Source organism: Mercenaria mercenaria, chromosome 1 (assembly GCF_021730395.1).
Source record: "Mercenaria mercenaria strain notata chromosome 1, MADL_Memer_1, whole genome shotgun sequence".
Classification (NCBI taxonomy): Eukaryota; Metazoa; Mollusca; class Bivalvia; order Venerida; family Veneridae; genus Mercenaria; species Mercenaria mercenaria.
In genome coordinates, this window is record NC_069361.1 from 36,851,646 (window position 1) to 36,863,833 (window position 12,188).

General features: G+C 34.7%; 2 protein-coding genes across 2 annotated transcripts; both read right to left on the reverse strand.

Moving 5' to 3' along the window:
- Positions 1 to 977: 977 nt before the first annotated feature.
- On the reverse strand, positions 978 to 4,652 carry LOC123541597 (uncharacterized). Its single transcript, XM_045327163.2, has 3 exons — positions 3,390 to 4,652; positions 1,965 to 2,108; positions 978 to 1,463 (listed from the first exon to the last, which is right to left on the reverse strand). Exons 1-3 carry the CDS (start codon positions 3,616 to 3,618, stop codon positions 1,267 to 1,269), a joined length of 570 nt encoding a protein of 189 aa, XP_045183098.2. The 5' UTR covers positions 3,619 to 4,652; the 3' UTR covers positions 978 to 1,266.
- A 1,457-nt stretch (positions 4,653 to 6,109) lies between these two features.
- On the reverse strand, positions 6,110 to 11,280 carry LOC123541613 (calmodulin-like). Its single transcript, XM_045327164.2, has 6 exons — positions 11,156 to 11,280; positions 10,805 to 10,835; positions 8,383 to 8,523; positions 7,343 to 7,450; positions 6,358 to 6,483; positions 6,110 to 6,184 (listed from the first exon to the last, which is right to left on the reverse strand). Exons 1-6 carry the CDS (start codon positions 11,156 to 11,158, stop codon positions 6,156 to 6,158), a joined length of 438 nt encoding a protein of 145 aa, XP_045183099.1. The 5' UTR covers positions 11,159 to 11,280; the 3' UTR covers positions 6,110 to 6,155.
- Between the last annotated feature and the right edge of the window lie 908 nt (positions 11,281 to 12,188).

Consider the following 12,188-nt stretch of genomic DNA (forward strand, 5'->3'; position numbering starts at 1 on the left):
GTAGAGTCCTTTACCAAGATTGGAGGGGTGGGGCACAAACAAATAAACTCAGGTGAGCGATATAGGGCCATCACAGCCCTCTTGTTATATAGTATATAGCCGATATAGAACACTAAAATAGTATGTTTCAAGCATCTGTGTATCAGACATATTAAAAATTAAGAGGATCATCTAAGGTCAGTTCTTAGTACTTGTATCCAAAGGTCAAGGTGAACTAAAAATGGTTCAGTCTCTTAGGCCTGTAGTTCTTAAGTTTTCAGATAAGGAATCATGATAGATTGTGGACTAAGGGCTGCATAATGTACTTTTTACTAAACAGAAGGTCAAAGTTCAAGGTCACTGAGAGGTATATCTGCTTCTCGCCAGTAATCATTAAACTACGGTCTTTGATTCATTACATTAATGGCCTGTACTAGATAGATTTGGGGTCAATATGAAAGGTCAAGGTCACTGTTTGGCTGGTTTTAATATTAAGAAACTAAGAGCTACAGCGAAGCTTTGTACTCGCTTTCATTTGAAGCTACAAACTGTATGTCTCACAGACATTATTAACTATCATAATTGCAGTCTTTAATTGCTGTAAAATGTTCCAGGGCTTGGATTCAGTGTAGTTATATATTCTTGTCTTTTAGGATCATAGATTCCATTCAACTTCTGTGTAATAGTATTCAACTGAAGATAGTGCTAGGGATCGCAAGGGGTGTTGTACTTTTTATTACTTCCGGTGAATAGTCACAATAAAACTGAGTCTGCTATTATTTTTGATTGGTTGTATTCTTTGCTTCCAAAGAATCTCCACAAAGATGTTATGATTGATTTGTGGGATGATGACAATTTTCCTAATAAATTCAAGTTTTAATGTCTGGGACTATCAATTATTTACTGCAGTTGGCAGGTCAAAAAGGAAAGAACTATGAGGAACTTGAAGATGCAGGAAATACAATTTAAGACCAAAACACATTCTGATGAATGAAGTAACATTTATTTTACAGAGTACTGGAAAAAAATCTGTGTTCTTTGGATATATAACAGTTAATATTTTGATGTTTAAATAACAGGGAAAAAAAGGATTTTAACATGTACCTTATATAAGATAAATAGAAAGGTGAGCACCCCTGAAGTAGCCAACATATTTTGTAAGCCCCGAGACGTGCGAAAATAAAGGTTTTTCTTTCGTTTTTGAAGATACATATATTTAATTGGACGGAAACGATTCCATCTTTTAAACATATATACAAAGTTACTGTCTTTGTCTTATTTGGTATTTCATTCTTGTCCTTGACTCTCCACCTTAGTTGACTTCACCATGCGAGCCAGTATAAGTGCGAGCACTGAAGCCAACAGGGTAAGGATCATACTCAGAACTATCATACCCCAGCCGATATACAGATGCTTCGTCTCGAATCCTATATCATCCTTTACCACTGTAGCATATAGAGCTGTAGCTACCGTGTGGACCACAGCTGAAAAAAATACAATAATTTCTTTAGTTTGGTCTGGTGTATCGCGATTTTCCAGCAGTATATGAGATAAATAGCGGTCAGTTAAACTTGAATTGGCATATACTACCAGCAATTTGCTAGAAAATGACAACTTTCAAACATGTGGTTTGTTGGGGCGTGTGGTACAGTCCTCGTTGTTGCGACCGGACAGAGGAGCAAATTTATGTAAAGGCCGATCGTCATGCGTTCAATGCAAGCTAAATTAAAAATGAGTGTAAAATTTCTATAATTGTATTTATTCGCGAGGAAGGGTCGTGTTTCCATATACTTTTTGCAGGCAGACGAGAAGCACTGATTTTGCACAACACACTGCGAGCAATGTTTCGGCAGTGTAGTAATAAGTGACTCATTTCTTTTAAAATGCTACATATGTTTAGAAATGCCTTTAAAAGGTTTGTTTTAGAAACAACAGATCAGAAAAGAGGCTCGAACATCTAAGAAAGTACCCAACGACTCTGTTACCTGATATAAATCCATGTATGGCTGCGACAATAAATGCCGTGCTGTTCTTCTCCATGTGAGCGGCTCCGGCGGCCAGAACGCCGATACCAAGCACTCCGGCGGCAATAAAAACTAGCCAGCGTATAACATTGATAACTGTTGTCACTGTTTAAACATGAAAAAGAATATTTATTAAACAAACAGCAACAATAAAACAACAACAAGCCAGACAATTACATGTATATTTATATCGGACAATTTTAGCCTTAAAGGAGATTTAAAAATGTGCCGTATATTGTGCATATAAAAGAACCTAACTCCTGAATAATCTCTTTTTATATATAAACTTAAAAACTATGTTGTTGTTAAAATACATTCGACAGAATTCTTAGAATGAAAAGCAAACATCAGTACATCTGTAAGGCTTTACAGAGGACATATAAGGATGTCGCGGTCGCTCGCGTAAACACTTACCAAGCCTGAAAAAAGTTGATCAGTTAGCTTAAGTATTAGTTTTCAATCGATTGAAAATACATTATTTGAATTTAAAAGAATCAATTATGTTTGCGGGAAACTTTCAGCTAAATAACAATTGACTCTATAAATGATTTAATGCAAAATAACAATACACTGAATTTCTTTCATGTCATTCTACGTGGACGATCTTTCAATATCACCATTGTACCGATTATAACGGTTGAACATCAATAATGAATATTAAAACATCCACCAAGGTTTTAATTTTGGAAATTTAAACTGATGCTAAGACAAAAACTCCTATTCATTACAATTATTTCTAAGTTCAGTGACTTAAGATACCGTCTATGATATCAGTTAACTCTGATACTGATAAACATGCGGCTGTAACTTCGCTTTGTGTGAATAACAATTCTCATATACAAAAATTATTTTATTCATCATCAGAAATTGATCAATCATCAAGTCGCCTTACCGTATATTTCAGTTAGTTTCAAAAGAATGTGGAGTCCTACATTATGACATACTTACTACAATGCCACATTTTGATTTTCATGATTTATTGTTCGTGTGTTTTCTCTATTTCAAACACTACATGCAGTGAATGGCGGTGACACGCCACGTCAAAACAGACCACCAGTCTAAAAGGACGTTTTTGAGACGCATCATGCATACGTCAAAGCTATTTCTTATGTTTTAATGACATCGACTTACATACTCGTATAAGATTAAGAGGCAGTGTTACAAAAGGTGCAAAATACACCAAATATTTTGTTATATATATGATTTCCGTATCAACTTTCGAATTCAATGTGGCATATTAAATTTGATACTGAAATCTTAATTAAAAAACTCAACAATCTGATGGGCTTTGTCTCTGCCTACTTACTAATTCTTTCTAAAATTTCTACCACATTATCGTTATAAAGATAAATGGGCATTATTATCCCAGATTTTCGTCTCACTTACCTTCATTTCCAGCACAGAACGTAGATGTTGTCGACGTGTACTCGAGAACCGTACATTTCTTCCACAACCCTTCTCTTATAGTTGTTTTAACTGTCCCCGAGACGCCCGTTGACTCTGTAGCGTCCCCTTGATACCAGTACGGGATGCCGAGACCCACAAGGCTAGAAATAAGGGCCATTATCTTAAGGGTCACACACAAGTATCCAAAACAATTTGACAAACCGCCCATTTTTTCTTTTTCTCTTTCTGTCACGATGAAATGCTTTTAAACATTAAGTCCGATTTTCAACGTTTAATATTCAAATTAATCAAAACATTTGAATGTGTTTGTACCACTTTCTACTATATTTTAAACTTGGTTGTTAAAAATAGTTCTTTGGTTGTAAGAATAATAATTAAATATGACCTAAAAATGAATGGTAGCATTTTAAAGGTTTATAACACAACTGCTTTAAAATCGAATAATCGATTAGTTGGAATACAACTCTTTTATATACGTGCTTATTTCATCAGAAATGTCAGCCGCTTTTGTTATGTTGAATAAAGGCTATGGCACTCTCCTCCGTCCCACTTTCTACTGAACTTTATACGATTTTTGTTGATAATCGGTTAGTTATTTGTAATTTTATTATGTCGCAGGGTGAGAAAAACGTGCAGTTGGTCCGTTGCTCGATCCCGGGACCCCTCGCTTGCAGGGCGAGTGGGTAAAATCCAGCACTTTCCACATCTTACTAAATACAGTTGTAATGCATAACCCAACGGCCGAATAACCTACTGGTCTTGGGTCCGTGCAAACATTTCAAGTGATACCAATTGCAGAAAACCTGTATTACACCTTTAAACTGTAGAAAATATATATAATCGCCTTACCGTTCATGTATATATTATATTCGGATATTTACTTAACCTTTAACGCTTACAATAGAACTTGATCAAAGAGGACATAAAGACGAAATTCGAGATATTATTTTAAAGTATACCTTGTGATTATAAACCGAAGTTATATTGCACACAATAGTTTGATTTTTATTTAAACTTGCACTTAAATTTACATTTGTATATATTTTATATTCCAGGGTGAGTTTTCAACATATCGACATGGAGAAATAATGATGTTTGACTTTTACAACATCAAAAATAAATTTGGCCATGTTAAGGAGGACCCCGTCGTTGTACTTTTGTTTAAAGTTTGATACTATAAATTAATATCATTTTTCAAATAGAAGTCAGCACAACTCAAGAGTATGAATAGGTTACGCCAAGAAGTCGTTTAAAAGTGTTTTTTAGCTCTGTCGACCCCTAAAAAAAGCCAAGCGAAACCATTTGAGAGAGGACCTTATAAGTTTGCTAAGGCCTCTTGCGACACCTACAAAGAACCACGCCGAACCATTTGAACAAAACCGTTCTGAGAGAGGCACGTGCTAGAATGCTTCAGACCAAATTTTGTTTATGAGAAGGTGTCATTTACATTAAAAATGCTAACGCCAGACACGAACAGCGGACGACGGGCATAGTAACAGCACAATAGCTCACTCTGAACCTTTGGTTCAGGTGGACTAAATAGCCCATACTTTTGAAAAATGGTCATTTTTGACGTAACGACAGGTAGCGCGTTTCTTCTTGCTGTCGAATTTTTCACTATTGCTTGCCCATGTTACGCTTTCCCCTACGAGGATTTCAGCTCCTAGAAAGCCCGTAGTCTTAGACTAGATGAAAAATGGTCCCGCACCATGGTCCCTTTTTTTGTGTGATTTCTCCGCAGCATCCGTACACAATTTTCACACTAACGTATTTTAATGTAGTTTCGCATCCTCTATCGATTCTTTTGTATTGGACTTTGAGTTTTTTTGTTTTTTTTCATAAAAAATAACCGAACCTGGTCACTGCATACCTGTATTTCGCTTCACTGTGACCGTACCTTCCGTATCTTCCACTGTTAGGTATTTCCAGAATTAAGTACAGGACTACATTTGTACTCCACATAGAAAAAGAATGAACAACGTTGATGATACAGTTATATTTATTACAAAACTAAATGTATAATTCACATGTTACACAGTTAACGTCAAAATATCGTGGCATGATTAGATGGAGACAACGTCTTGTTTTTGAGTTTATTTTTCTGAAATAGAAGAAAGAAATTATATCCTTGAGAACGCAATATGCGCCACAAACAAATGTCAAAGCTGAACAGCACTTCATCCAAAAAAAACCCAAACGAACTGACGATCTTCATTTTTTTATAAAGGTATCCAGAAAACTTTGATCAGTGTGCCCTGGAAATTTTCCAAAAAGCTAAACTTTAATAATCGTGTTCATATTTCACTACATTGTGTATTAACAAGAAACTTTAAAATCAGTAGTAGTGAGGTAACAGTCTATAAACTCTGAGGTCACAGATTCGAACCAAATCTGTTCAAATAAACAGAACGGCATGATCAAAAGCAATTTTTTTCGTAAATTATTCAAAGGAATATAACTCTTTCATAAAGAATCACCAAGCCGTTAGACAATGACAAAACTCTTTACATGCTCTCTACAAGGTTTCAAATAAGCACGTGCAAGGTGGGTTATTTTTTTCACAGAGTTGACGTTCCTGGTCAATTTCTGAACCGGAAGTGGAAAAGAGACTTTGATTGGTGATAACAGAAAGCAGAAAGACGTTCTAAGGAAAAATCAGTTATCATCACAAGATATTGATCAAACAGAATTGACGTTACCTTTTTATCATGATGTAGATGATTGGCTCTTCTATACATACACAACTCACTTGCTGAACATAGTTTTGACAAAATCTGAAAGAAATATGGCATAATTGTGAATCTTCCTGAAAATGAGCATGCAAACAAATATAACAAACTAGGAAAGCTCAAAGGACACCAGTCTTTGATGGTAAGTTGTCACTCAACTACTAACAATGTACTTACATTAATTACTTTCTGACTTGTTTTCTGTTTAATTCACTTACCTTTATAACTGACCATGCCGCTACCATCACTGTCGGCTTCTTTGATCATCTCATCAACTTCCTCGTCCGTCAATTTCTCCCCCATATTGGTCATAATGTGCCGTAACTCGGCTGAACTAATCATTCCTAGAATTCAATAAACAAGTCATATATTTCAAAATATGACGTGGAAAACTCATATTGTTAAATGTATTGGAAGTCATCTTAGAAGAAGCAGAAAAGAGCTTGATTTTATTGATCAAAAGGTCTCTTTGTTTTCGAGGGAACATTTGCAATCGGATGTCTTCTGACATAGAGCAGACGACAACATTATAAATTCTTTGACCAAACGGACCACTGTTTGTTTCATTGCAGCATTTGCGATAATCCAGTATGGTAATCTGATCTTTACATTCGCTAGAAGAAGAAGAAGAAATAATGCAGACTATATGACATTTTGAACGAACGTAACGCCTTCTGTTTTCTTTGCAACATTTATAATCAAATTGTTCTGTTCTGTTCTGTTCTGATTATAGCAAAGGTATGCCGTTACAGAAATGTATCATACAGATGCTAAATCAATTATCAATTATCAATGATATCAAAATGATGCCCTTTCCACAACTGAACATGTTTTAACAGTTCAATTTACAAAAAAATCTCAGATTTAGAAAACAAAACACAATAAAACACGGTTTTGAATTTAGTTTCTTACGTGCGTATCATTATAAGATCGGAGAGTTAAAATACATTTTGTAGGCATAAAAGGAACCTTGGCGTCCAAGATCACCTTGGCGTCCAAGATCAGTCAGTCAATACATTTGGTAGAAATTTAAGCATACCTTCAGTAAATTTTGTAGATACTTAAGTGAACGATATTTTCCAGATATTAAAGCATACACTGGCCATTCAAGATAAGATCGTCAATACCTTTTGTAGATAATAAAGCATACACTGACCGTCCAAGATAAGATAGTCAATGCAATATGTAGATATTAAAGCGTACCTTGGCCATCCTTGTCGAACACCTGAAACGCTTCGTTTAAATCATCTTCGCTTTCTGCCTCTTTCGATTTTGTCGCCATCATCTGTAGGAAACTGGTAAAATCTATCCCTGAAATTACGGTTGCATACTTAATACAAAAAAGTGCGAGTATTTACAATGGTCCTGCCCTATGGTACGGGCTAAAATATACCAGGAAGCACAGTCGTTTCTTGTTTTGTGCAGGTTACAAATCACGTCGCACAAAAATGTTTTTACATTTTTTAATTTGCATTACTGTATAATTTGAAAATATATGGGTATATTTTCATTAAAACATTTAAAATTGACGTCACGTCGATATATCATTTGGCACCATATAGGCGCCAAGAAAGGGTGCTACCATATATGATATACAGAAATAATATTTCATAGAACGGTGTTACACTAAATTCACGCATTACTAGTCGCGCAGAATAATTCAGCAGACGTCTACGCACTACTTAACTTATTCCGTGGGACGCGAAAAAATAGTACTTCCCAATGTCGTCCCTTTCTTAAATAGCAACATATTAGAATCGAATTACTATATAGCAGATATATTAAAACATTGTTCTGCTATATACATTATAGTGTATATGAAATTTGCGTCAGGGTCTGTATTGCTTTAACACGTATCATTATAATACCATATTTGCAGAAGGTTATTGTTTTATACCTTTACACTTTTTTTTGTTTAAATTACGTAAGGTATTTTTTTTTAATTTATGACAAAAGTCCGTTAAATTTGTGTGTTTCCCGATCTCGATGATTATACAGTTTTCTGAGATTATGTTTTGTTTTTCACAAAAAATCGTAATCAAATAACCCGTATCCTTTAAAGAGATAGCGTTAAGTAATTATTTAAGCAAGACGAAATTAGATTTCACGAGGGCGTACACGCTTCTGCCTACTGAATATTACATCTATTCAAACATGTACAAGATCAAATATGGTAGCACTGTACGAAGTCACCGTACAAGAACTGTCTTATTAAGACTATTTTTATGTTTTGAGTTTCTTACTACTATCCGCTTCTGATTGCATTTCTTCAAGTTCAGCCATAGAGGGATTCTGACCCAGTGCTCTCATCACTGTTCCGATCTCATTGGCGTCAATCGTCCCTTCTCCCCCCTTGTCATATAGGCTGAACGCCTCTTTAAACTCTGAAAAAATCAGTGCACATGTATTAAATAAACTTTAAATCCGTATCCAAGGGTGTGTGTTCAGCTAGTAATCTCCTTGGAAAAAGATTGTTTTCTAAATACAGTCAAATCTGTCTGTAAGGACAACCCCTTGAAATGAAACAAGGGGGCCATGAAGGCCCAGTATCGCTCACCTGACCTGGTTTTTACCCCCAGATAACCTTGTATTTAATATGGCCTAGATTTCACAGAAACAAACATTTTGACCATGTTTTATGCAAATCAGGCAGATCATTATCCAAGTTTTTCAATGATTTGACCTGGTGACATAGTTTCTGACCTTAGGTACCCCACTTTTGACCCGACCTAGATTTCATTCAGACTAACATTCTGATAAAGATTTATGATGATCAAATTGAAAAGTTGCCTCTAAAGTGTTAAGAAATATTTTTCCTTTGATTTGACCTAACGACTTCCTTTTTGCCATGTGACCCCGTTACAATGTATCCTACATTTAAAACAAGCAAACATTCCGACCAACTCTCATGAAGATCCGGTAGAAAATGTGCCATTTTGAGTGTTAACAATGCATTTCTATTATATGACTCTGTGACTTTGTATTTGACCTAAATGATCCAGTTTCGAACCTAACCAAGATTTCATAGATACAAAGATTCTGACAGTTTTATGAAGATTAAGTAGAAAATGTAGCCTCTAGAGTGTTAACAAGGTTTTTTCTATGATTTTACCTAGTGACCTATTTTAAGATCTCAGATAACCAAGTTTTGAACCTGATCTATATTTGACAGAGATAAACATTTTGACAATTTTTCATAAATATCAAATGGAATATGTTAACAATGTTTTTCTATGATATGACATAGTGACCTAGTTTTTGACGTTAGGTAAACCTATTTTGAAACTAATCTAGATTTAATAGAGACAAACAGTCTGAAAGAGTTTTATAAAGATCAAGTCAAACATTTTGTCTTTAGAGTGTTAACAAGCTTTTCTATGATTTGACCTAGTGACCTAGTTTAAGATGTCAGATAACCCAGTTTTGAATTTAACCTTATTGTCATAGAGACGAACATTCTGACAAAGTTTTATGAAGATCAATTTGAAAATGTGGTCTCTAGAGTGTTAACAAAGTTTTTCTTTAATTTGACCTACTAACCTAGTCTTTGACTTCTGGTAATTTAAATCCGATATCATTTTTTTCTATATTTTATAGAGACAAACATTCTGACAAAGATTTAAGATAATCAAGTAGAAAATGTGGCTTCTGCAGTGTTAACAAGGTTTTTCTATGATTTGGCCAAGAGACCTAGTTTAAGACCTCAGGTAACCCAATTAAACTTGACCTAGATTTCACAAGGACAAACATTCTGACAAAGTTCAAAGTTTTATGAAAATGAGGAAGAAAATGTGGTCTCTGGAGTGTTAACGAGGTTTTCTTAATAACTGACCTAGTGACCTAGTTTTTTTTTATCCCAGATGATCCGGTAACGAACTCGTCCGAGAATTTATTGAAGGTTACATTCTGACCAAGTTTCATTAAGATTTAGCCAAAATTGTGACCTGTTAACAGTCAAATTGTTGACGACGGACGACGCTGGACGCCGGTCACTTTGCGCTATGGTGAGCTAAAAAGGTCGTTGTTGACAGGTGGTCTCAACACAGGTAAATATTTAACACTACTAACAGTTAAATAGGTATATAAAATAATGACCTTTATGAGCAGGTCGTATAGTAGCGGGCTTTATTCGAAGGTGGTCTTTTGCACAGGCTGGGTTGTTCACTCATTCCTATTTCTACAGCAGGACAAGATACAAGTGAAATGATCAGGCTTCAACTCTGTTCCCATAAATGATTACAATGCTTTCTCAGTGATAACAGCGGTGACCCAATATCGGCTAGATGTCAGAAATGCAGTGAATAAAAGCTTGTCCAAAGATCACACCATTGATTGAACGGTTGGTGAAAGGTTCGGGCCCCAATAGGATCCGTTCCGATATGGTCGGTTGATGAGTCGCCAAATAGTTAACTGGTGCCTAGCATTAAACGGATAGGATTCAGGATGTATATATACAAGGCAAAGGTGTCTGATAATTCAATTTGACTGACTCTTTCGAAAGTGGTGATATTTTAATAAACAAAACACTAAAAAAAACATTTATTTCTTTTTCATGTATTTTCATCATGTATAGAAAGAGTCAGCATTTCAATGCACTTATTTGTGTTTGTAGCTGTTTCAGTCTTAATGATATAAAAATAAACTAAAGAACTTAAGCGGACTTACCGGCAATATTTTCCTCCGTGAATGACTCAACCTAAAACATCAAAATGGTATATTACAATAGTACATTTTACTATTATATAAAATGTACATGATTTTTTTGCGAAAAAATATATACATGCTGTTCTGCATGATATAAATACTGCCCTGTATTTCCTTTCCATAAACAAATTATTCCATATGTACAAATTCCTTTATGTAACGTCTATTTTTTTTTACAGAAACCGAAAGAAGTCGCCATAACAAATCGTAAAGTTGTAGTAAATTTAATATCTTTCAATAATTCATTTATTTAAACATGCGCTAATCATTTAAAGAATAATAAAAAAAAAACATATTCATATTCAGTATTACCATTTCTTTCTTTCGCACTATCCTCGCACAAAAATCCTTAACTCATATAAAGGCCGCTTATAAATTAGTCACAAATGTTTGATTGTTACACGATCTTTTGTTTTAATGGGTACAAATTTGAATTGATGAGATACAGGTATTGTGTTGATTAAAAGACATTGAATATTTTCGACCGATAGCTTGAATAGATCGATTCTAATCAAACGCGCTGATCCGGTATATATCAGCTCGTATTTCCATGTAGGAGTTATTCCCCATTCCGTATGGTTCTTTGTGTGTTTCTTTTGTTATATTTTTTTTACATAGTACAGTGTAAAATGAAACCAGTCTTTAAAGTCAAGTTATGTGGAGACTGAATGCTATCAAAGTTGGCGAAAACACTGAAGCTGGAACTGAGCACGTCTATTATCTTATTATATATTTTTTTTATTCAAGTCTTATCCATATATATTCTGCATAATAATATGAAACATAGAAGACATACCGTCAACTAAGGGCAAGAAAATACTGGGTTAGGAATACACAGCCGATGTGACGACAGACAATAAAGCATAAGGGAGACAACTGCTGAGTACTTATTGGCCAGTGTTTATATGCCATTCAGATTTATCTTCATTTATTGAGCTGCAGACCGTCGACACTTTTTCAAAATATGTAAAACCCGTAACTAAAGATCAAATATGTATACATTTATCAACAATGATAAAAAAACCCAGCCGATTGAGGTGTACAAATATTTTTAAGAATATTATGCGTGTCTGACAAGCTCAGGAGTAGAAAAAAAATGACATTCACCCTTATCAGATCAAAATGCTCATTGATAAACTTTGTAAATATTTGTTACGTAATATTCTCATACTAGTAACTATGAAAGTAGATCTATATCAGTATAATAATTATGTTTCTCATCTTCAATACGCGTTTTATGTAACTGAGCATTTTCTTCGAGTTTCAAGCTTTGTGAAAGCTACTTTATGCTTGTATCGTAAAATGGTGTGGACTAAGTTTCTGTTTCAAAATAACAAGTCTATGT

What these genes read in the sequence shown, in the direction of transcription:
- LOC123541597 (XM_045327163.2), bottom strand. Translation starts at nt 3,618, where the DNA reads ATGGGCGGTTTGTCAAATTGTTTTGGATACTTGTGTGTGACCCTTAAG. An exon ending in GTTCTGTGCTGGAAATGAAG is followed by an intron (nt 2,109 to 3,389) that starts GTAAGTGAGACG and finishes ATGTTTAAACAG; the next exon opens with TGACAACAGTTATCAATGTT. An exon ending in CATACATGGATTTATATCAG is followed by an intron (nt 1,464 to 1,964) that starts GTAACAGAGTCG and finishes TATTTTTTTCAG; the next exon opens with CTGTGGTCCACACGGTAGCT.
- LOC123541613 (XM_045327164.2), bottom strand. An exon ending in CACGGAGGAAAATATTGCCG is followed by an intron (nt 8,524 to 10,804) that starts GTAAGTCCGCTT and finishes TGATTTTTTCAG; the next exon opens with AGTTTAAAGAGGCGTTCAGC. An exon ending in GCAATCAGAAGCGGATAGTA is followed by an intron (nt 7,451 to 8,382) that starts GTAAGAAACTCA and finishes CCGTAATTTCAG; the next exon opens with GGATAGATTTTACCAGTTTC.